This window comes from Theropithecus gelada, chromosome 20 (genome assembly GCF_003255815.1).
Source record: "Theropithecus gelada isolate Dixy chromosome 20, Tgel_1.0, whole genome shotgun sequence".
Classification (NCBI taxonomy): Eukaryota; Metazoa; Chordata; class Mammalia; order Primates; family Cercopithecidae; genus Theropithecus; species Theropithecus gelada.
The window spans coordinates 39573319-39596392 of record NC_037688.1 but is presented as its reverse complement, the minus strand read 5'-3'; the positions used below and the strand labels follow the sequence as shown (position 1 = coordinate 39596392).

General features: G+C 46.9%; 1 protein-coding gene across 1 annotated transcript in view; it reads right to left on the bottom strand.

Annotated features, from left to right (window-relative positions):
• The window catches only part of PLCG2 (phospholipase C gamma 2), a 184705-nt gene that overhangs the window by 10090 nt on the left and 151541 nt on the right, over positions 1–23074 (bottom strand). The window contains exons 24-31 of the mRNA XM_025370127.1: positions 22506–22572; positions 19501–19658; positions 14670–14772; positions 12750–12959; positions 11219–11364; positions 10219–10333; positions 9095–9262; positions 2952–3040 (exon numbers count right to left, since the gene is read on the bottom strand). Coding sequence (XP_025225912.1) covers positions 2952–3040; positions 9095–9262; positions 10219–10333; positions 11219–11364; positions 12750–12959; positions 14670–14772; positions 19501–19658; positions 22506–22572 — 1056 coding nt within the window. The remainder of the gene's footprint in view (positions 1–2951; positions 3041–9094; positions 9263–10218; positions 10334–11218; positions 11365–12749; positions 12960–14669; positions 14773–19500; positions 19659–22505; positions 22573–23074) is intronic.

Genomic DNA, 23074 nt, shown 5'->3' with positions numbered 1-23074 from the left:
TAAATATCTAGCCTTGGGAAATAATTTTTAATCAGAAAATGTTACATGAAGACCTATATTATTTATAAAGTAAAAAACTGCCAATGACTTAACTCTCCATTAGTAGGAGAATAAGTGAATTAGGGACCTACACGTAATGAAACAGGCATCAATGGCTTTGAAAATCATTTAAAGTCGTCGGCGAAGTAGGAAAGGGCACCTGTATGAATCCAACTATGGAAATATCATATACAAAAAATCATAAGGCAATGGAAATCTACCAAGATGGTAACGGTGGTTAGATACAGGCTGTTTGTGAGGACTCTTTTCAACTCCCCCACCTTTCTTTCCTTACATCTTCAAATACAGTAGGTAATAAAATGGTGCTGAAAATACTCTTTATAAACTAAACATACTGCTAACAAAGTAAAGGACTGCGACTTGATAAAGTAATTGTGACATGTAAATGGCTTCTTCAGAAGGTGTTTAAAGTGCTTATTGACAGTTTTCTGGAGCTGTAAAATCTATCTCAGCAAATGTTTTATGAGCAAACTCCATTTTAGCCCTTACTGGATCAATCATTTGCTCAGAAAACGCTGTCTTGAGGCTGTTTACCAGAGTTTCTCCCTGGCTTCCAGAGGATATGGTGATAAATAAAAGGTATGACCGTGGGCATTAAGGAGAAAGCCCAGGTCTACCGAATGCAATTCAGCTCGGCTTCCAAGAGCGACTTCTCATCCCAGTGTGGACAGAAATGCCAAGCTGCACCTGTGAGTGGCACAAAACCAGGTGACAGATGTGGAATTAAATGAAATCTCAAGAACTAGCAGCTGAACTAAAGAAAACTTTCAGAAAGAAGATTTGCGAGCATTGACTTTCCATTTAGAACCCCATACAACGCCCCCTACTCCCTACAGTGGCAGCCCCAGCATTAAGCTTCCCTCATCAAGCAAGTCAAATCTGCATCAACACAATTTTCTTTTAGTGATACCTAATCACTTAAATTATTTATGATGCTTCCAGTTGTTTACAGCAGCCTTGCAGAGCAGGCTTAGGCAAATGCTGCCCTACCACCATCTAAAACCGTTTTTATCACTTGACTTTTCTGTGAAGTATCTGCAAAGAGAGCAGCACCAGTTCCCTTTCCCCGGCAACAGATGCGCAAATCCCAGATCCTTTGTTGAGCTGGGAAGGGACAAGCTTAACTAAGCAAAGGGTCTTCGTGCTCACTGGTTTAAGGCTTCTGCTAAAGCCCAGGTTTTACAGTTTTACCATTCAGCTAAATTAATTGATCCCACTAATTCTATATCTGAGTATTGATCCTCAGGAAAGAATTCTGGCATAAAGGAGGAAAAGGGTACTCACCTAAAGCTGTGCATGATCGCTTTGTTTGTAAATGGATTCCATCTAAATGCCCGGCTTGGGGTGTGATTAATTTATGGTCATTCTACTTGATGGAAGACTCACACAGTCATTTAAATGCTGGTGAAGTTTATTTTAGGCCACTGAAAAGTGAGACTGTCTCAGGCTCTTTGGTCCCTAACAGCTGTGCTTTTTAAGTCTCTCTCAGCAGTTTTTCCTGCTCTTTCTTCCCTTATTTTTTTTTCCTTGAGACAGGGTCTCACTCTGTCACCCGGGCTGGAGTGCAGTGGCACAGTCTCAGCTCAGTGCAACCTCCGCCACCCAGGCTTGAGCTATCCTCCCGTCTCAGCCTCCCAAAGTGCTGGGATTACAGACGTGAGCCACTGTGCCTGGGTCTTCCCTTATTGCATCTTCTTTCATCTCAGTGCTCCTAAAAATGCTCTGGGAGTGGAAAACTATCAAAGTTGCAAAAGCTGCACATCGGGAAATGGCTATGCAGAAAAGCCTAATATTCCCTCCTCTGAGTCAAGTTCATGAATTTTTATTGCATGGACTGTTGTTATGGCTATTCAAAGGTCTGAATATCCCTGTATTCAAAGGTCTGAATATCCCTGTTTAGTTTTTGTAGCCAAATTACAGACCCTGATTTCTCTATCTGGAAAAAAAACAAGATGGGTATTGGGGGGCACTAACCAAGCCCACATCAACCCACTGGGATTCAGAACTACAGTTTTTTAGGTCAGCCAGAGAGAATCTGACCACAGAACTCACTCAGCCCATGTCAAGCTTTAGCCCATGTCGAGCTTTGCGGTTCTGCAGCAGGGGGAATGAAAAGATCCTGGGAGATGGTACTGCCTACAGGTCAGGCACTGCAAAAACATAGGCCTGATAGGTGGGTCTGAGCCTATGAGAGAGGCCATCATCGAGTCTCTGGAGCCCCAGAATCACAGTAAGTAAATACCCAGTCATCTACCCAAACCCAAGCCCTGACTCCACACAGCAGGGAGCTCCACTCTTAACCCTTCATCCTGAGCAAACTTGCCACATTTTTAAATACAGCTCAAGACCAAGCCTATCCAAACTGATTAATCAAAGGAGAGACTCAGTATCTTCAAGGCCTGGGAAAATCAAAAGAACCAGGAAGGAAGTCTCCTTCAGTCTTCTCTAGAGAGAAGTTGGGGTTCATGCATTTTTGTCCCCAGGACAGGCCAAGACAGGCCCTCACTGGAGGCTATCAGACTTTTTGACAGGATTCCTAAAGACCCACTGGCACCAAAAAAGCATCCAGAAAGGATGAGTCTATCTAGGAAGGCATCATCTGGCCCGGCTCTTGCTGAAATGAAACTATGAGGAACTTACAAGTACCGGCACCCTTTCCTTCACTGCCTACGCAGAATCACACAGCATTCTCCAAGAAAGGAGGATGCTGGGAGGGAAAACCCAGGAAACTCTGGGGAATTAGCAAAAAGGAATTCTTGTATGATGTCTCATGCTTGGGCTAGATAATTCTCAATGGGCTTAAGTCCAACAGCCAATGGTATTCATAGGCCATTTCTATCCCCACCAGCAGGCATGGCTCAGGGAACCCTTACTGGCGTATCTCCACTCACCAGGACTGGCCGCATCTCACAGAAAACCAGGAGGGAAGCCAGCTCTATGTCCTCGCTGTACCCGTTCTTCAGAGGAACAGACCTGAATCCTGAAGCAGAACAAGGAGGAAGATGCAAAGGCAGGTAATTAATGTCAGACCTTAGATTTTTTTGGAGGATACCCAGGGAAGAGAAGTCAGTGCCCCCTGCTGGGGGCTGACTTTGTGGAAGCCGGAGGTCCTATCCTGATGGTTAGGGACACAGGCCAACAGCCATGACTGACTGGTCCATACAGGGAATCAAGGTTAAAAATATCTACCATCTAGAAATAAAAATGATTCACTCAGAAGAAATTAAAACCCACAGAACATTCCACATTAAGTGTAGTGATTGCAGCTGTGGTTCAATTCCTTAAATACTCCTGAGACCAAAAGAGTAGTGAATCCTCATCCATTTCCTCCACTTAGAGCCTTACAAAGCACAGGACGAGGGAGTGTGTTTTATCTTTAAAGATTTCCAATGGGAGGAAATCTTTCTGTCCCTTAGTAGTTCATAGCAGTATTGATCTTCCTCCTCCAAAAGCCATTCCCTGTTTACAAGTAGGACCTGTGTTTGACAGTCATTTAAATGTTTCTTTTTATTTAGGGCTGAAGGGTGGGGGCGAGTTGGAGCTGAATCTTCCCCACCCCGATTCAGTAATGTTTAAGGCAACACATCTCAAAGGTTGGTTGCTGGCTTCTTTTAATTTAGTATAAAAGAACACAGGGCTAAAACAGAACTGTCACTCCCACCCAATTCTCCTCTCTGTCCTAAAAGGAACCATTGTTAACAGTATCTTTCCCAAGACTGCCTATGCATATGTTTGAGTTGCTTTTAAATCACAAATGATAGTGCCTTACCAGTGAGCATTATATCTTAGAGATCGTTTCTGTGGTCCTAGTTTGTCTTGAAAGCATTTATATCATATCTACTGATTCTCCAAGACAAGCAATGCCCAAAATAGGACCCTCCCACTGTTTCCTCTGTGCCTTCCACCATTCAGATTTTGGGCTTATTTCTCTTGGAACATTTTATACTCTCAGTTGATTTATCACCTTCAAACAATAGCCATTGAATCTCTTACTTTCCACTGCTTATGAAGAGGAAAGTCGCATACTTACACAAACCTGTACCTTTACTCCTTTTCTTCCCTCAGCTTCTCCTTTTACACCCCTAAGGTGTATGATTTCTGTATGGACATGGTGTATAATATTTGCATTCCATTTTGTAACCATAATTCTCCCACAAAGGGAGGCTTATGTTTTTCTGGCATTTTAATATAAAATTCTTAAACATACAGCAACACTAAAAAAGTATTACAAAGAACACTTGATTGTACCCACCACCTAGATTGTATGAAACTTGCACTCTACGGTTGTCCCTTGATATCTATGGGGGACTCGTTCAGGACTTCCCCAGATACCAAAATCCTTGGATGCTCAAGTCGCTGATATGAAATGAGATAGTTGGCCAAGTACGGTAGCTCATGCCTATAATCCTGGCAATTGGGGAGGGCAAGGCAGGAGGATCACTTGAAGCCAGGAGTTCAAGACTAGCCTAGGCAACATAGCAAGACCCCATCTCTACAAAAAATAAAATAAAAAATTTAGCTGGGCATGGTGATGCACACCTGTAGTCCCAGCTACTAGGGAGACTAAGGCAGGAGGATTGCTTGAACCCAGGAGTCTGAAGCTGCCATGAGCTATGATCACACCACTGAATTTCAGCCTCAGTGACAGAGGAAGACCCTGTCTCTAAATAATTAAATGATGTAGTATTTGCATATAACCTATGCACATCCTCCCATATACTTTAAATTATCTCTAGATTACTTTAATACCCAAGACAATACAAATACTGTGTAATTGTTATACTGTATTAAGGAATAAGAAAAAAGTCTGTATATGTTCGATACATAATGTTTTCAAAAATATTTTCAATCCAAGCTTGGTTGGTTGAGTCCACAGATCCAGAGGGCCGACTGTGCTTGTTTTGTCATGGATTTATCCGCCCATCAATCCATCTAATTTATGTATACAATTCAAAGTATGACAAAGACATCACTATACTTTCCCCAGCATGCATCTCACCACCCAGGGCTCAGTATTGGTTTACAGTGTTCATCTTTTTATACATAAGGAAATGTACAAATTTATTTTTAATGGCTCGATGCTCATCATCTTACTGAACTCTGTGGATGCCTTCGTTGGTTAAATGTGTCCTCTTTTGTTCTCTTCAAAATGAGCCCACGGGACACAGAATTCCTGAGCTGTGCATGTTTGAGAGCATCCATCCTTTGATTTTATAGTTGAATGACAGTTTGAATGGGTATAAAACATTCAGGTTTTATACCCACTCTTTTCCTGGTAGGGTTTTGGGGACACTGCTCTCATTGAATATACTGCTGTAAAGAAGTCTTCTGACCTATTTTTTCCCTACGGCTACAATGTGATCTTTGTGGCTAGTTTGTTTTTTGCCTTGATAAAGCCTCACAGAATTCTTGCAGTCTAGCCCAGTGATAGGCCAACATTAATGCAAATACGAATCACCTGTGAATCCTGTTAAACTGCAGACTCTGACTTGGGAAGTCTGGGGTGAAGCCTGAGATTCTGTACCTCTAATGAGCTAATCTGTGGACAGTGGGGAAGAATTAAGTCTATGTTACGGTTTGGCTCTGTGTCCCCACCCAAATCTCATGTTGAATTGTGATCCCCAGTGTTGGAGCTGGGGCCTGGTGGGAGGTGACTGGATCATGGGGGTGGACTTCCCACTTGCTGATCTCATGATAGTGAGTTCTCACAAGATGGGGTTGTTTAAAAGTGTGTAGTACCTCCCCCTTCACTCGCTCTCTTTTCCTCCTGCTGACAATGTAAATATGTGCTGGTTTCTCCTCGTACCAGGATTGCAAATTTCCTGAGGCCTGCCCAGAAACAAAAGCCTGTACAGCCTGCAGAACTGTGAGTCAATCAAACCTCTTTTCTTCATAAATTACCCAGTCTCAAGTATGTCTTTATAGCCGTGTGAGAACGGACTAATACAGTCTAGCTGCTGATTGACTGTTAGAATGAACTGGAATGACTGCTCTATGGTGTTCCGGGAGGCTATTGGGTAGCCTGTACACTCCAATAGCATGGTTCCAGGCCAGACAGTACTATCTGACACTAGGCGTGTGCCTCTTAAATCAGAGACATGAGCTCTGCCCCCATGGCCAGCTATCTCCAGCTCTGTGTACCTTCTCTCACTGCCCAAGTCCCATTTTTATGCACTGGGCAGCCCTCCTTGTATACTAGAGTCTGCTCAAAGGTGTTTCCCAATCTCACCCAAAACAGAATGATTTTTCTTCTTGTTTCTAGTCATTTCACAGGGGAAAGGGAAATATAGACACCTTTTAAAGTAAGATCAATGCTTCGGGCTTTGAGGGCCCAGTGAGAGGGCAGCCTGCAGAGGAGGAACACGGGGTTCGAAATTAGACATTCCTGGGTTTGAATCTCAGCTCTCGTCCTACAGGTGTGTGACCTTGAGCAAGTTAAGTCATAGTTTCTAGGCCTCGAAGTGCTCAGAATTTTAAAACCAAAGATAAAACCCCTTTCACAGGATTACTGTGAGGATTAAGAGAGAAAGAGTTTAAGGTACCGAACACAATAAAGGCTGCTTCTTTCCTTCCTGCGCTCCAGCTGGTTTAAAAGCTTAAGTGCATCTCTAATGACAATGGGCGAAGTTTATTTTTTGAGTTTGGAAGCCCCTCAATGCCTTCTATTCACTCTATTTCATTCCTCCCATGAATATGGATGTGCCAGGCACTGCTAGGAGCTAGAAAGGAGCGAGGAAAGGTCCCTGCTGAGAGTATCTCACAGTCGGGGGAGGACGAGGTCACATTTTAAATCTCCCTTGAGGTTTTGACCTTTGTTTTTTCTAAATCTCCAAGCTAAGTCATTGTATTCTGCAGATGAATTGACACACTTGGATGCCCAGTAAGGTAAGGAGGTTTTACCATCAACTCTGACATCTCTGCAAGGCACTGGGAGGGGTTATGAAGCTCATGGCCTTCATCCTTCAACAGGATGTCAGGGTAATCAGGGGGTTTCAGCACAGCTGCCCCTCTCTGCTGGATGAGTCCGGTAGAGGAACTGGCAGGCAGTTACCGTACAAAGAAGTCTGTTACAGCATCAAGGCTAGGAAGGTAAAGATGTACCAAAAGCTACACTTCCTGCACCAGAAGAATTGGTTTCATTCCTAAGCCTTATTAGACTAATCTAAAAGAAGCAAATTAAGGAATCACAGCCTCAGTGCTGGGTTTAAAGTAGTTCATAGGCCAGGCACAGTGGCTCACGCCGTAATCTCATCACTTTTTTTCTGACCAACACGGCAAAACTCCATCTCTACTAAAACTACAAAAATTAGCCAGATGTGGTAGTGTGCACCTGGAGTCCCAGCTACTCAGGAGGCTGAGGCAGAGGTTACAGTGAGCCGAGATCACGCACTGCACTGCACTCCAGCCTGAGCGACAGAGCAAGACTCTAAAAAAAAAAAAAAAAAAGGTAGTTTATAGTGTGGGTGAGTTAACCCAAAAGGGTTGCCAAATATCAGGCCTCTTACAGATGAATATTCATTATTATTGCTAGAGTAGCAATGTTCATGAAAATGAACATTTCTAGAGTGCAAAAAAAAAAAAAAATTCAAAGTTTAAACATTTTCCCAAAGTCTTAACTTGCTAAGGAATTCATTTCCTCAATGGTAAGATAGGCAGCCTTGACATAATTTGGTTTTCTCAAAGTGCCATCCAAGGACCATCTGGGGAGCTGCCTAAAGATGCACATTCCTTGGCCCCATCCTGGGCTGACTCAGCACCCTGTGGTAGGTCCAGGAACCTGCATTTTCTTTTGAGTCTTGCTCTGTCACCTAGGCTAGAGTGCAGTGGTGCAACCTCAGCCTCCCAAGTAGCTGGGATTACACGTGTGAGCCACCGTGCCCAGCCAGCACGTGGATTTTCTAGCATGCCTGCTGCTCAGAAAGTGGGCTCCTGCCCAGTAGCAGAAATGGTCAGGTTTATGATATTATACTAAGAAAGGTGGAGGTTGAGGGAATGTCTGAAAACAAAAAGGATCCAATTCAGCTCTTCGTTGAGCCCTAGGTTTCCAAACATCATCAAAAGACTATATTTTTATATAAGTAACTAAAAATGACAGTCATCTTTCTCTTGAAAAATGATCCTCAGAAAACAAGGGAACAGTGACCTCTTGAGGAATCCGGAAGAATCTATGATCTCATGCACCATGCATCAGAAATACTAAAGGAAGAGGAAGAAGGAAATTCAACAGCCAGCAAGGGCCTATTTGACAAACATTATACCTAAAATCCAGTAGGAAAGGAAATACATAGAAGCTAAGGAGAGCCGGTTTTTTTGTGTTTGTAAACGACTGGCTCTGGAAGCAGCAGAGTCCCAAATCCCCTCACCTGCAGGTGTCCATCTCAGCTGTGCAGGAGGGGCTCAGGCATCTGGGATTCAACAGTGTTCTTAAGCGCTGGTCGTATGACCCAGCTTGGCTTGGTTGCAGAAAAATACGAAATGACCCTCCTCATACCATGAAGGGGTTTTGTGTTTTCTTCAGCAGGGAAGAAAACTAACAATTCAAAGAAGTAAATTAACCCGCCCAATTTTATACAAGAGGAAGGTGAATTCTGAAGGATCTGGGGAGTTGGACTCTCGAGATTGTAGCTCCCCCGCAAGATGCCAAAGGTCTCTCCCTTGCCACCCTCTCACACTGCCAGCCAGAGAGCAGGAGGGAGATCAACCCAGACTTAGCCCTGGCTAGGGAGAAGCAAACCGTGTATAATATTTCAAAATGAAATCAAACTGCAGTGCCAGGTTGACGATCCACTAACAATCCAATTTTGCATGTAGACATCCCACTTCGAGGGGCATAGCCTCCCCTGTCACCCGCTTCCCCCCACCTGTGTGCTACACGACAGGCTGTACGTGCACCAGCTCTCCAAGCCACCCAATGTGTTTTACAGTGATTCCATCCAAACCAGGAAAAATGATTTTTCATTCTTTCTGAAGCCAGCAGCCAAACCAAAGTACAATGCCAGCCCAAACTGAACATCTTAATTAAAATGCCTCTTACCTGATTTGATTGCTTTAATGGGGTAAGTGGCATGAGCAAGAAAGTTGGGATCACTGAACATATCTTCTTCGTAAACCACAAAGCGCAGAAATGCCAGGTTTGGGTCATAAATTTCAAATGTCACCTTCTCCTGTGTTGGAGCCCAGATAGGGCTGAGGCCATTATCATCTGGAAGGAGATCAAAGCTCATTAGAGGCCGCATTGGAGCTGCCCCCTTCTGGTAAGACAATCTCTGCATCCTTCAGCTGTGAATCCCCTTAGCAACCACGTAAATAAATATGCATCTATGCCAAGATCTAAGAAAATCTGAGTAATTTTCTGCACTCCCTCACCCCACCTTGAGCAATCCTGGAAGCTGCTGTTGCAGGCTGGTCCCTTGGTGAGCAGAGCAAGGAGACCACCTCCCATCTCCCCTCCCCAGGATGGGGGAGAAGGGAAGAGGGGAGGTGTTTGCAGAGCAGGAAGGTGGAATTTGGAAAAGATGAAAGAGGAGAAGAGAGCCTGCGAGCCACATCCAGCAGCAGGGGATTCTACAGCTGGCAGGTGAGAGCCCAGCCTCACAGAGCAAGCAAGGAGCAATCCTGCAACTCTCCATAAATGCCAATTTACTCAGTGAGCATCTGAGTTGTTCATTGGGCTACTTTTTACCAGGAGCAAGGATCCTGTGCGTTAGAAGGCCCACCATTCACGGTTCCCTCCTGGCTTTTCCTGGAAGAGCAAGCATTCCTCCTGCCCTCTAGGGGCTAAGCTCCCCCAGGTTAGGCTGATCCTCTGGGTCAGGTCAGCCATGTAGGTTCACCCCCTCTCTCCATGTCTCTGCCTCTTGGCCTTTGACTCAGTAGATCAATCCGATTGGGCTGTTACACAAAGAGGACCAACCAAGTGTCAGGGCCTCACCTAGGATTCCAGACTTGAGTTACAGGCAGGCAAACAGCACTGGGGAAGGTCTAAGGATTTAATAAAGTGGCCCTTTGTATCCCCTCCTCAAGCTGAGCCACGTGGGCAAGAGGGAGGAAAGAAAACCTTGGACAACTGAAGTGCATTGCAAAATACCCCAGGAAGAGCACTCCCACAAAGGAGTCACTGGTCGGACGTTTCAAAGCAGAGGGGCCAAGGCGACTTACTCACAACCGTTGTCTTGAACTTGTTGTTGTCATAGTCGGCTCCACAGATCTCCACCTCTACAAAGGGACAGGCAATACTTCGTCCAAGTTTGGGGAGATGGCGAGCACCGAGAACCTGGGACACCAAAGGGAAGCATTGGAACCCTCCTGGGGTCCTGAACAGACAGCCTAGCATGGATTGCGACTGGGTTCTAGAGTGACACTGGATGAGTTCAATGCCAGCCCTAATTTTCCCAAATTCACTGGAGAAGCCACAGCAACCTTCTGCGGTGGATGAAGGTGGACTGTGGTATATCCCACAGTTCCTCAGCATCAGCCTGAGTCTCAGTCCCATACGCCACCTGACTCAACAGGTAAAACTCACCTGAGCTCATGAATGCACATCCATGCCCAAGTAGGTGCCTCTGATCAAGGCAGAGCTTAATCACTGGATCTCCCTGCCCCCAGGAAAGGCTGAGGGACAACGTGGCACTCTTTTTGTAACTGCAGTTTACTTAAAGGCCTCTGTTTACATATGCTTCTTCCCCCCACTGCCCTTAATTTCATGAGAAATGCAATTCATTTCTCTACTTTTCAAAAATTCTTACAAAGTAACAACACTTTCTCTGAAAGTCAGATGAATTTTAACAAGCCCTGGAACTGGACAAAGTAAGGGAAAAAATGTCTCCATTAAGACCAAATGGCTGTTTCCCATGTTTCCTTTCTCTTTCCAGCCAGAGGCTGACCTCACCGGGACCCCAGAAAGACAGGGTCGTACCTCAGCCCCACAGACGACAAGGGGACGTGGGTTTGAGGTTTCCCCTCCCTTTCCTCTTCTCTCAAACGACTGTGGAGTGTAGTGTAAGAAAAGATCCTCAAACACTGCCTGAATGTGGATAGTTTAGTTTAAACAAGACAACAAGCGTTCCTAGCCATGGGTTCCCCGCTCTCAAGGCAGCGTCGGCGCAGCCCCCAGGGAGGGCAGCGGGCTCCCCTGGCAGGGAGGGAGGGCTGGCTTTACCTTGACCGTCAGCGTCATCAGGATCTTCCTCTGGGACTCAGGTGGCATTGGGTCATATTTCTCTGCCCTCATGCTCTCAGGCTGCAGAACGTAGCCCGTGCGCCCATTGAGAGAAAACAACGCGTGATTCATCTGCATGAACTTATCTGGGAAGGAAAGTGAAGGCCTGCTGTAAGTCAGGCATGAGCGTGCTGGCCTCCTAGGCCACGAGTTCCTAGGTGGGGAATGAATGACACCTTTTCCCAAAATTAATGTGAGGCAGCTGTTCAAATAAGTATCTCACTCGAAGAAAATCTAGGGTTTCTAGACAACAAAATCCCAGACTGGGGAACATCTTTCCAAGTATGTCACAAACTCCCGAATCATAAAAGAAAAGATTCAAACTTGCTGAAAGTATCTATGTAGAAACAAATTGCATAGGCTATTTTAATTCAAATGACAAATATATGAATATAAATTTTTACCCTCTTAGTTCTGATACATCTATGCTATAAATACCTACTGCATAGATACATCGGGTAAGAAGCACAAATAGTTTGCAGAAAAGAAAACGTCATTGCTCCTTAAATAAAAGAAAAACTGGTTAATGTCACTTACAAGCAGCAGCTCTAATGGACTACAGTATATCAGTTTTCACCTCTCATTTGTGCAAACGGCAAAAAGTTCAACAAAACTCAGTGAAGTTATACAAAAAGAGTATACTCCAACCTCCACCTATTTGCATCTCCACCCACAATCTCTCTGGAGGGCAGTTTGGCAGCGTGGCTTAGCTCAGGCACACCTGCAGGCACATCTTCAGTGGTTTTCTTCAGGGCAAAGTTGATCAACATGCAAGTGCCTCTTGACCCTGCGCTTCTGAGAATTCTGTCCCACAGACATATTCCTACGTCTGCGGAATGGCGCTCACGTCAGGGTACAGAAGGCAGTGCTGTCTGTGACGGCAAATAATGGGGAATACCTACACGTGCCTACACGGGGACTTGTTAAATAAATGATTGTTCCATTCAATGGAATCCAAGGTGGCTACAAAAAGAATGTAAAGGAGGCTACTGATGAACAGATCCCCCGAAAGAGGTTTTAAATAACAACAACAAAAGCACAAAGCCCCATGATTTATGCGACCACTTTATGTCCAGAAGCTTCTGTATGTTGGTTATGCCACCATATGAATGTCCCTGGAAGAAAGTCTGAGCAGAATGCCCTCCCAGAGCAACAGGCCAGGAGAAGAGGGCTCCAAAGATGCCTGAATTACGTGAGCTAATGCATTTTCTTTTTCTCTTAAGCCAGACTAACTCAGCCTCTGTTACTTGCAATCATGAAGCCTGCCTGAGCCAGGCACCCTTCAGTCCTCTCATCCCTCCATTCAGCTGCCGGACCTCATACTAACCAGCACTCTGCTGAACTGTGCAGTCCCTCAGACAAACCACTCATTCCTGGACACCACATGGCATCTCTGACCCCAGCTGACTTGGCCTGGAGTGATTGCCACCACCACCTTGCAGGGATCGGACTACCTTCAGTCTGCCTTTACCTGCCGTCTGGAAATTGAGTGCCACCATCTGAGAACCGCACAGCCAGAGGCGGAAGGGGTCGTAGTTTGAAGAGTCAACTCTTTGTCCCTTTGGGTAGACGCGGGTCAGGCCCTTTTGATTGTACCTCAGGAGGTCGACGGGCTTCTGTCTGGTGATGCTGTCAGCCTTCGTCTCCACAAAGGAGCGGATTTCTCGGAAGTCAGGATTTTCTGCACACAGAGAGAAAGGTCATCACTACTTCTGTGTCTCATCTCTGCATTTTCTTAATGTTTGGTGCAATGACTGGATGCTCAGATTATAAAAGGAAACCAGGAATCTCCCTCTTTGACATTCAGGGGGTTCTGATGATATTGTGCCAATTGGCGTCACTATGGACTTTTGCCCTCTGGGGGGTTCCAGGTATTAAAAAGGGACCTAGTTTTCCCACCGCCTTTTAGTCTAGAATTATTGTAATTTACTTTTTTTTAACTACCAACATCCTTGAACAAGAAAACACAAAAGCAGTAGTTATAGAAGAGGGAATATGGGGATGGTTTTAGGTGAGAGGAAGATCCAGAGAGATCACAGACACAAGATGAACAAACTGAGAATCACCTGCCACTGCCCACAGGTAGAGCTGTGATGTGGGTGCCTGTGCGGGACAGAGGAGAGGGAAGGGGACAGCCCTCATCTTGGCTCCCTGCCATCCAGCTGTGGTGGGATAGCCAGGCAGTTAACACGCTGAGCCTGCTGAGTCCTGAGCTTTGACATCTGTCCCTGAACAGAGGTTCCTAGGGACTGGCCTCCCAGTAAGTTAACTCAGGGGTCTAGTATTGTCTGGCTGGTCTTCTGTTCTAAGATGAAACATAAGGAAGCACCCCAAAGAAAAAAATATGTACAGCATCATCAAAAACTTGCTACCTGGAGAACATGGTAGAAGGCCCCCTTTTTTTTTTTTTTTTAACTGTATCTGTGGTGGGCTGAGTAATGGCCCCTGAAGATGTCCAGGCCTTAATCTCTGAAGCCTGTGCATGTGTCACTTTATATGGCAGAATGGACTTTGCAGGTGTGATTAAGGAGCTTGAAAATGGGAGGCTTATCCGGGAATATCCAGGTAGACCTAATGCACCACAAGGGTCCTTGTAACAGGGAAGCAGAAGAGGAGAAGCCCATGTGACCACAAGCCAAGGAATGCCAGCAGCCCCCAGAAACTGGAAGAAGGAATTGCTTTCCCCTCTGGAGGGAACACAGCCCTGCTGACACCCTGATGTTGACCCCGATACCGATTTCAGACTCTGGCCTCCAGAAATGTGCAAGAATAAATGTTGTTTTCAGCCACCAAGTTTGTGGTAATGGCAATAAGAACTAATCCACCCACTAAGTGGCTGATATGGTTTGGCTGTGTCCCCACCCAAATCTCACCTTGAACTGTAGCTCCCATAATTCCCACGTGTTATGGGAGGGACCTGGTAGGAGATAATTGAATCACGGGGGTTACCCCTATACTGTTCGTGTGGTAGTAAGTCTCATGAGATATGATGGTTTTATACGGGGTCTCCCCTTCGGTTGGTTCTCATTTTCTCTCATCTGCTGCCAGGTAAGATGTGCCTTTCACCTTCTGCCGTAATTGTGAGGCCTCTCCAGCCACGTGGAACTGTGAGTCTATTAAACCTCTTTTTCCTTATACATTACTCAGTCCCAGGTATGTCTTTATCGGCAGCATGAAAATGGACTAATACAGTGGGTCTTCCTACTGAGACACCAAAAGAGCTTCTTCCACCAGCTCCCTCACCTGGAGGACAAACCCAAGCTGAGGCCATCTACCGGGAGCACTTAAGAACAGGAGCATGCACCCACTCTGCCCTCTCTGAAAACATCAAACTCGAAAGGAAGGAAGTTTTCACTGCAGTTATAGGGCAGATTCTTAGGAAAGATGTTACCTAAGTTGTCCTTGGTTTTGCTGGTTGGTTTGCAGTAGACAACCAGGTCAGAGAGCTCGATGGCGATGGACTGGTTCTTCTCCCAGTACTTCATGTTGTTCTCCTGTTTGGAGTTCACCGTCTTTAGTGCCCGCCCCTGAGAAATCCCATCTTCCCAGCTCGCCCTGTGTTTTTTTCTCCTGCATCCCCACTTTGCTTTCTTGCATGCTCGGATCTTTAATATGGTTGAATGTTTTCCTTTCCTGAAGACAACCCTGCCCCTCTCATTTCTTCCTCTGTCAAAATTCTTGACAAAGCTATTTCCACGAGGATTTGGTGTCCAGCTCAGTCCTGGCCATAGCCCTCAAATATAGCTGAGGTCAGGATGGCAGGGGAAGGGGGCTCTTCTCTGTCACCACCCCCTCTGTCCTTAACTCTGCCTCCTGTCCCCGCCCCTAAAGCCACGCTGTTAGAGTGTCTCAAATTCTAGTTCTTCAAATCCTCGTGGGCTCTGTGGACCCCAGCATCTTTGTCATAACTCTTTATCCCCTGCACCCTCAAAACCTGCACACCTGCTCCCCAACTCTGCCCATCAGGGCTCTGTCCAAGGGGACCACTACCCAGTGGCCAGACTATGTGCCGTGGACTCGGGAGGTGCCTCCCTTCAGAGGACCTACCGCCAAATCTAACTCCTTGCATGTAAGGATAAGCTTCTCACTTCACCCTAAAGCAGGCAACCCTGTTGGGCCTCCCCAAATTCTACCAGACTTTTATTGGCCAAGGGGGGACCTTGAGAGAATATTTAGATAATAACGGTCACTACTTGGGGGGTGCTTAGCTCTAGGCGTCACAGGCTAAGCACTGGATGGATACTACCTAAGTCAAACCACACCCTAACAGGGAGATTTATCTCCGTTTAACGGAAGTTGAGTAGCTTATCTCAGCCTTCACAGCCAGCCGGTGTTGAGACCAGATGCTGCCAAAGCCCTGTTAACACGGGGTGGGCTCCTGCCCCACCCACCACATGTTCCACCTCTGCTTTGTCCCTCTCACCCCATCAGCTGCCAGGTTCTGGAGACAATCTCACTAAAATGCCTCCTGCATCCAGACCCAGAGTTCCTATCCCGGCTCCCACTGAACCACAGCAATGCCCTCCTGACTCCTCGTCCTGCTGCCCATATACCCCCGCCCCACTGGTCCATCAAATCCCTCCTTCTAGACCCAGCCCAAATCATTCCTTCTCTGGGGAGCTGATGTGGTTAGGCTTTGTGTCCCCATTCAAATCTCTCATCTTGAATTGTAATCCTCAGGTGTTGAGGAAAAGACCTGGTGGGAGGTAACTGGATCATGGGCTCCGTTTTCCCCATGATGTTCTCATGATAACAGCGAGTTCACCAAAGTCTCATGGTTTTATAAGGCAGTTTTCCCTGCTCTTGCTTACCTAGTCTAGGGTAATATCTTTACAGCAGTGTGAAAACGAACTAATCCGTGTATTAGCTCCAGCCAGGACTGGGAAAGGATATTGCCCTCCTGGAACCTTCCAAATCACTCAGTGCCTCAGCTGGTGTGCTCTGCTTCTCACCGTCCCTTGCCTGACTGTCCTACATTAATGCCATTCAGTGCCAATGCGCAGACCTTACGTCCCCACTGAGATATGCCCCTTGATGGCAGGGCTGTGCACAGAGCAAGTGTTCAAGTGATGGTGGTCACTAGGTGAGAGAGGCAACATGACCCAGTTGTTAAGACAGTGGGAACTGGAATGTGAGTTTGAAACCTGGCCCGGCTGTTCTCAGACTGTGCCGGCTGGGCAAGGCATACAGTCTCCTCGTGCCTCAGTTTTCTCAGCTGTAAAATGAGGCTGATATGAATCCTTACCTCACAGGGCTATTGCAAAAATTAAACAAAGAGGCCTTAGCACTCTATGGGCACATGGTGGCTACTCATACTGCCCCAGGAGACACCTCCCCTAGGCAAAGAACCAGAAAGTCATGTTTTGTAAACAAGCGGGTGAAGGCACCCAATTTCTTCTGTAAGAACGCCTTCATGCATGAGTGCTGACAATTCCCAGGGCCAAAGTGGACCTTGGCAATGACCAGCAAACGAGCCTTTTACGTGAGCTCCTGCTGTGACCACATCATCAGGACAGCTTCGAGTGTGACTCTAAGCCCCTGATACTGGCTCTAGCTTGTCCACATACCCCCAGCTTCTGTCAGCCCTTTCCATCCTTCCTGAATGTCATTGGGGACACAGCAAGCTCTAGGGGTCAGGCTGGAAGGGCTGTGGTGGGTGGGAAGTGCATGAACTAACAGGTAAAGAAGGTGTCAGCCAAGCAGTCAATAGCAAAGTGCTGTCACAGAAACCAAAGCCATGTTTCTTTTCCAAACTTCAGGTGTTTTCTCCTGGCCCTTGAATTAACTTGACTTTGTACACTTAGCGCACAGTTTTCACCACGGGGTTGTCTGCAGACAGGAAACCCCAGAAATAACACAGCTCACCTCCAGTGACAACAGAATTGCTTAAAATGAGGGAGTGGGCCTGCCTGTCGAATTCTGGAATGTTGGCCTCACACAAAACACAGCGCTATGACAAGGTATGGGGCTTCACTTTTTCTTTTTCCTCCCAACCTCAGCAGAAGACAATATCAGTTCAAGAAGAAACGCCAGCTGCTGCTTCAAAATTGCATGACAAGGCCGGGCACAGTGGCTCGTAATCCCAGCATTTTGGGAGGCTGAGGCGGGCAGATCACTTCAGGTCAGGAGTTCAAGACCAGCCTGCCCAACATGGTGAAACCCCATCTCTACTAAAAAATACAAAAATTGGCTGGGAATTGTGGTAGGCATCTGTAATCCTAGCTAGTTGGTTGGCTGAGGCAGGAGAATCACTTGAACCCAAGAGGTGGAGGCTGCAGTGAACCGAGACCCCACTGCTGCACTCCAGCCTGGGCAACAGAGTGAAACTCTTGTCTCAAAAAAACAAAAAACAAAAAAAACTGCATGACAATTACTCTCTGGGCCTGCAGCTGTCATCTCAGAATGGGAAGTCACAATACAGTTGGTGAGGCTCTGGAAACCCACTAACTAGAAGGATATTGTGACTGCCCTCCGCCATCAATGAGGTGGCCACAGACCGTGTAACAATGCGGGCACTGAGGGACAGGCAGAGGTCCTGGCAGCGAGCAGAGAGTTTATCCGCCGCTGGGTGCCCGAGAGTGGAATGGGGCCTTCTTCCTTTGCCCCCCAACACCAGCTCCCCAAAAGGGCTAGCTGTGCTCAGTGCGGGAACTCCGTCAACTCTGCTGTCCCGTTTTGTTTTTTTTTTTACCCCTCAGATGTCATAATAGGACTTTAAAAATCATTCTCATGAAATCTCAGCAAATATAAAAACCAATTAGGAAGGAATGTAGACCAAAGGCCGCCAACAGCAGCCTTGAACAGCTCAGCTTCATTTCAGAAACCCTCACGCGGCAGGAGAGGAGGTGCGAGGCAGGGGAGAGAGAGAGCCTTCTAGGGAAGTAACACTTTTCCCCATTACGCAAAGCAGAGAGAGCCGGAATACGCTATTTGGAGATTTTTCAAATAAACCTCAGGGTTGTGGCGCCCCCCTGTGCCTCAGAGCTGTACTGCAGCATCAGAGGCACTCGAGGGCCTAGAAGAGATGGCTTCACTGGGAAACCCAGACGGACAGCACAGCTGGCCACAAGCTCATGGTTCCTCCCCCATGGCTGGTGGTGTGAAAAGCCATGGGAAGAATTAGGAGCCCTAGGGAAGGCCCCCAGGAGATCCTAGGTCAGAGAAAGACGATGTCCCACCAGTGAGGGTACCCATGGACCGGCCCCCTCTGCAAAGTCTCCTAAAGAGGACACAGCGATCCTGTCGTGACCAGGGACTGGCCAAGATGTGAGGCCCTCCCAGGGGGAAAAAAAATGACCTGGCCACTGGTGGATGACTAAGTATCTTGGAGGAGAGACTCACTGACGCTAGCCAGAAGTCGGAAGGCACGAGACGCCCCAAGAAGGCTTTAATCAGCCCTTGGGGTCAAGATCTACCTTAGAAGCAAATGGGTCCATAGGAAACCCTACAATTTCTTTCCAGTTCTGCAGCCACAAGGACAGCCCTAACTCCATCATCAAACACAGGGTGGCACTTGCCCATGTCGCTCTGATATAATGGCAAGGCAGTGATTAAGTACTTTTGAGTTATGAATGTGGTTCCTCATTTTGCAGACAAGGAAACTGAGGCCCAGAGAAGTGTGGTTGCTTGCCCAGGGTCCAGCCCTGCCAGGATGCAAACTCCAGTATGCCCAACTCCTAGACCTCCTGTTCTTATCCAGAAGCTCACACCTTCCCAAAACACCTCCAGCCAGAGACTAGTACTTCAGGTAGGACAGCCCTGAAAAGGTCATTCCCATCTAGAAGGGAAGTTCCTCCACTGGAAAGAACCGCGTCTCGCTGATTTGCTGTGTTCTCAGAGCCCGTTCCAGGTCCAGGCAGGTGAGCTCAGTGAGCATTTTCTGTGGGGAGGATCCAGACTGCTTTATATACTTAGAAACTATTCAAAACAAGGAAGGCAGTAACTTCCTTGGTAAGATATGTAGGCCGCACAGACCTCATCACTGAGCATTGCTGCACGCACTCAGCCTTCTGAAGGTTCGAACCAGACGACCAGACCCACCTTCCCAGGGCAGCTCCGCTATCCCTGCCTCTCCTATTGTCTGAACCCACCTGGTCTCCTCCCCCAGTTCTGAATAGCACCTGGATCTGCTCATCCTGCTGCCTGGACCCACCCACAGCCTCAGCTGAGCACCAGAGCCCTGAGAATGCAGGCCCACCTGCACCCGGTGAGCAGGTGCCTACCTTGGTGTCAATCTTCCAGGTGATCTCTCGGATGCTCTGAAACCACTCGAAGAGCTCCTCCACCCTGTCTGTGGCAAACTCCACCGGAGGATCGCCCTGCTTCTTGGGCTCCAGGATGAAGACAAAGGGCTTCTGGTTTTTTCCCTGTGGGGCTTTCACTTGGGGGAGAGAGTAAGAAATGTCCCGATCAGCCTATTAGAGGGCCACAAAGACCAGACTGCACCCTGCCTGAGCCGTTTCTCTCATGGACCAACCGCCACTGCTATGATCACGGTTAGCACTGATGGGAACGTCTACTTTCCATCGGGGTAGGTACGCGTCACACACATCACTGCTCAAGGGATGCGGGGGATTCAGTAGTGTCCTCCAAAAAGATGGGTCGGGTCACCAGTATCTGTGAATGGGACCTTATAGGGTTGTTGCAGATGTACTTAGGTTAAGGATCTCAAAATGAGATCATCTTGGATTTAGGGCAATTCCAACACCCAACAAGTACCAGTATCCTTGTAAGAGAAAGGAGAGGGACACTTAAGATGCAGGGGGAAAAAAAAAATTAAAATGCATGAGAGAACCTGAAAAAAATACCCTCTTGTCCACTTTATAGACACATGTTCATATTGATCAAAAGAAACACTGAAAATCTTTTTGATTGACCAATTAGAAAATGCTTTTTGCACTCATCATAAATATTTTTTACAAATTACTAAAGCAATACATGTTCATTTTAAAAAGATTTAAAATATAACTATGCAAAACTTGGCCTTTTTACAAAATGTTTACCTACAATACATAAAATTTTATGAACTGATTGTTTCACTTAGGATATTGTGCATAATTTTCTGTGTTATGTATAATATTTTATACATAAAGAATAAATAATTTAAATGGTTTGTTTTTTTTTTTTTTTGACAGGGTCGCACTCTGTCACCCAGGCTGAAGCACAGTGGTGCGATCTTGGCTTACTGCAGCCTCCACCTTCTAAGATCATGCAATCCTCCCACCTCAGCCTCCCAAGTAGCTGGGACCACAGGTGCACACCACCAAGCCTGGCTAATTTTTGTGTTTTTTGTAGAGAGGGGTTTCACCATGTTGCCCAGGGCTGGTCTCGAACTGAGCTCAAGCAATCCACTCGCCTTGGCCTCCCAAAGTGCTGGGATTACAGGAATGAGCCACCACACCCGGCTAAATGGCTTTAAAAACAGATGCAGACACAAGGGAGAAAGCCATGTGCAGGCAAATGTGGAGACTGAAGAATGCAGCCACAAGCCAAAAACACCAAGGAGTCACCAGAAGCTAGGAGAGAAATGTGGCATGGCTTCTCTAGACACAGAGAAAGCATCTTACAGAGAAGAAAAGATTATGACAGGGAAACTTATCTGCCAAATATCAGTAGCTAAGATTTCTGAGCTCTTATATTCCAGACAATATTCTAAGCAGATTACACGTACTCCATCTTTTTTTTTTTTTTTTTTTTTTAAGATTTTGAGGTCTTACTACATTACCCAGGCTGGTCTCAAACTCTTGGGACTCAAGGGATCCACCCGCCTCAGCCTCCTGAGTAGCTGGGACTACAGGCACCCTGCTTTTGCTAGGCCCATTTTACAGGAGGCAAAACTGAGGCTGATGAAGAGAAAGTAACACATGGAAGGTCACACAGCTAGTAGCAGTAAAATTGAGGCTCCGTTCAAACCTGACTCCAAGATTTCTACTCAGAACCACTGAGCCATGTGCCTCTGCTCTGCAAATACAGGGATGGGGGAAGATGATGCAGAGAGCACCAGAAGTGGACGCAGGGATCCCGCACCCCCCAGCCCACAGGACCTCAGCACGTGCGGTGGTCACTTAGGACCTTGATTTTCTCATCTGGTAATGGGAGCAAAGACTCCCTCTCCGACCTATCCTGCTGGATCGTTGTAAAGGAAAAGCAGCAGGTAACAAATGTGGAACGTAGGCTGGGCGCGGTGGCTCATGCCTGCAATCCCAGCACTTGGGGAGGCCAAGGCAGGCAGATCACTTGAGCTCAGGAGTTAAGGCCGACATGGCAAAACCCCATCTCTACTAAAAATACAAAAATTAGCCAGGCGCAGTGGCACACACCTATAATCCCGGCTACTCGGGAGGCTGAGGCAGGAGAATCACGTGAATCCAGGAGGCAGAGGCTGCATGAGCCAAGATCACACCACTGCACTCCAGCATAGGTGACAGAGACTCTATCGCAAAAAATAATAATAATAATTAATTAACGTGTAAAGCAGAGCACTGGTAATAGAAACACGAAGTTCCTGGGGCTGCTGTCACCTGAGTCCCAGGGAACCATGCCCATGCCTTCCCAGGGAGGGTCATGGGCTGCCCAGAACAAGGAGGCCTGCTACAGAGTCCCTTCACATGGGAGCTGCACCACACCCACTTCAAAGCAGGCAGGCTCAAGACCCAGGAAGCCCAGCACACACGAGACCCCGGCCACCACTGGACAAGCCTGGCCTCGGGGCCACGCCTTCACGTCCCCTTGCAGCACAGTCAACATGGGCGGGCTGGGTTTCCTGGGCCCCATCAGAGCAACCAGGAAGCAGAGGTTCAAAGAGGAGAAGTGACAGGTCTGTGGTCTCATAGCAACAGAGAGGCAGAGCTGGGCTTAGAACCCGAGACTCCCAACTCCATGCTGCGTTTCGGCCAGGCTGACAGCTCAGCTTTCCTTCGAAACGCATGGGAAACACAGGCGGATCCTGAGATAGTAAGAGTGATGTTGGTAATAATGTCCGCTAACCACCATCTAGCACTTATGTACCAGACCCTGTTTTAGCATTTACAGTTTTAGCAGAGATTAATAGCAGACATAGCATCATACTCACTGACCAGTCTGACCTAAATACTCAGCTACAGCCAGGGAAGGAGCTGGCATTCAAGACAGGACCCTGTGTCAGCCACATCCCGGTGTAGGGCGGGGCTGAGGTCAACCCATGGGGGATAGGGGTGGGAATCCAGGCTAAGATGATGTATGCACCTACCGACGTTATAGGTATTGAGGTCCAATATTCCTCTGCAAAGAGACCCTAAGGGATTGTCTTCAATAATCTATGAAGAAACAAGACATAACTCAGGTTAGTTGTAACGGGAATAATAAAAAGACAACCGGTTTCCAAAGCACACCGTTTAGCAGCGACACTGCCTGTGGAACTGTTTAAAATGCATTTTCATTACCAGATACGTCTACGGGGAGAGAGCTAAATAATGAAGCATGGAGCTGATAGGGACCTGGCGCGGAGAGGGTGCCAGGAGGTTAGGAGTTTCATTTTCCAATCCGTAAAAACGTGCCTTGTGAATTCTGGAACAGATTTCACAATGCTTCCTCAGATCTGGTTTCAAAACACATCCTAGACCATTTATCTGACCTTATTACAAAATGAGACTCTTTTGCCTACTAAAGCCCAGCTCAAGAACCTTCTGTGGCTCCCCATGTCCTGTGGAAGCAACGCCTATGCTCTGTGATCTGGTTTTTAAGACTTTCAGAGCCCCCATCACCCTTTCCAGCTCTGCCTCCCATTGCACACTCGAACCATCCCAGGGTCTGGCTGAG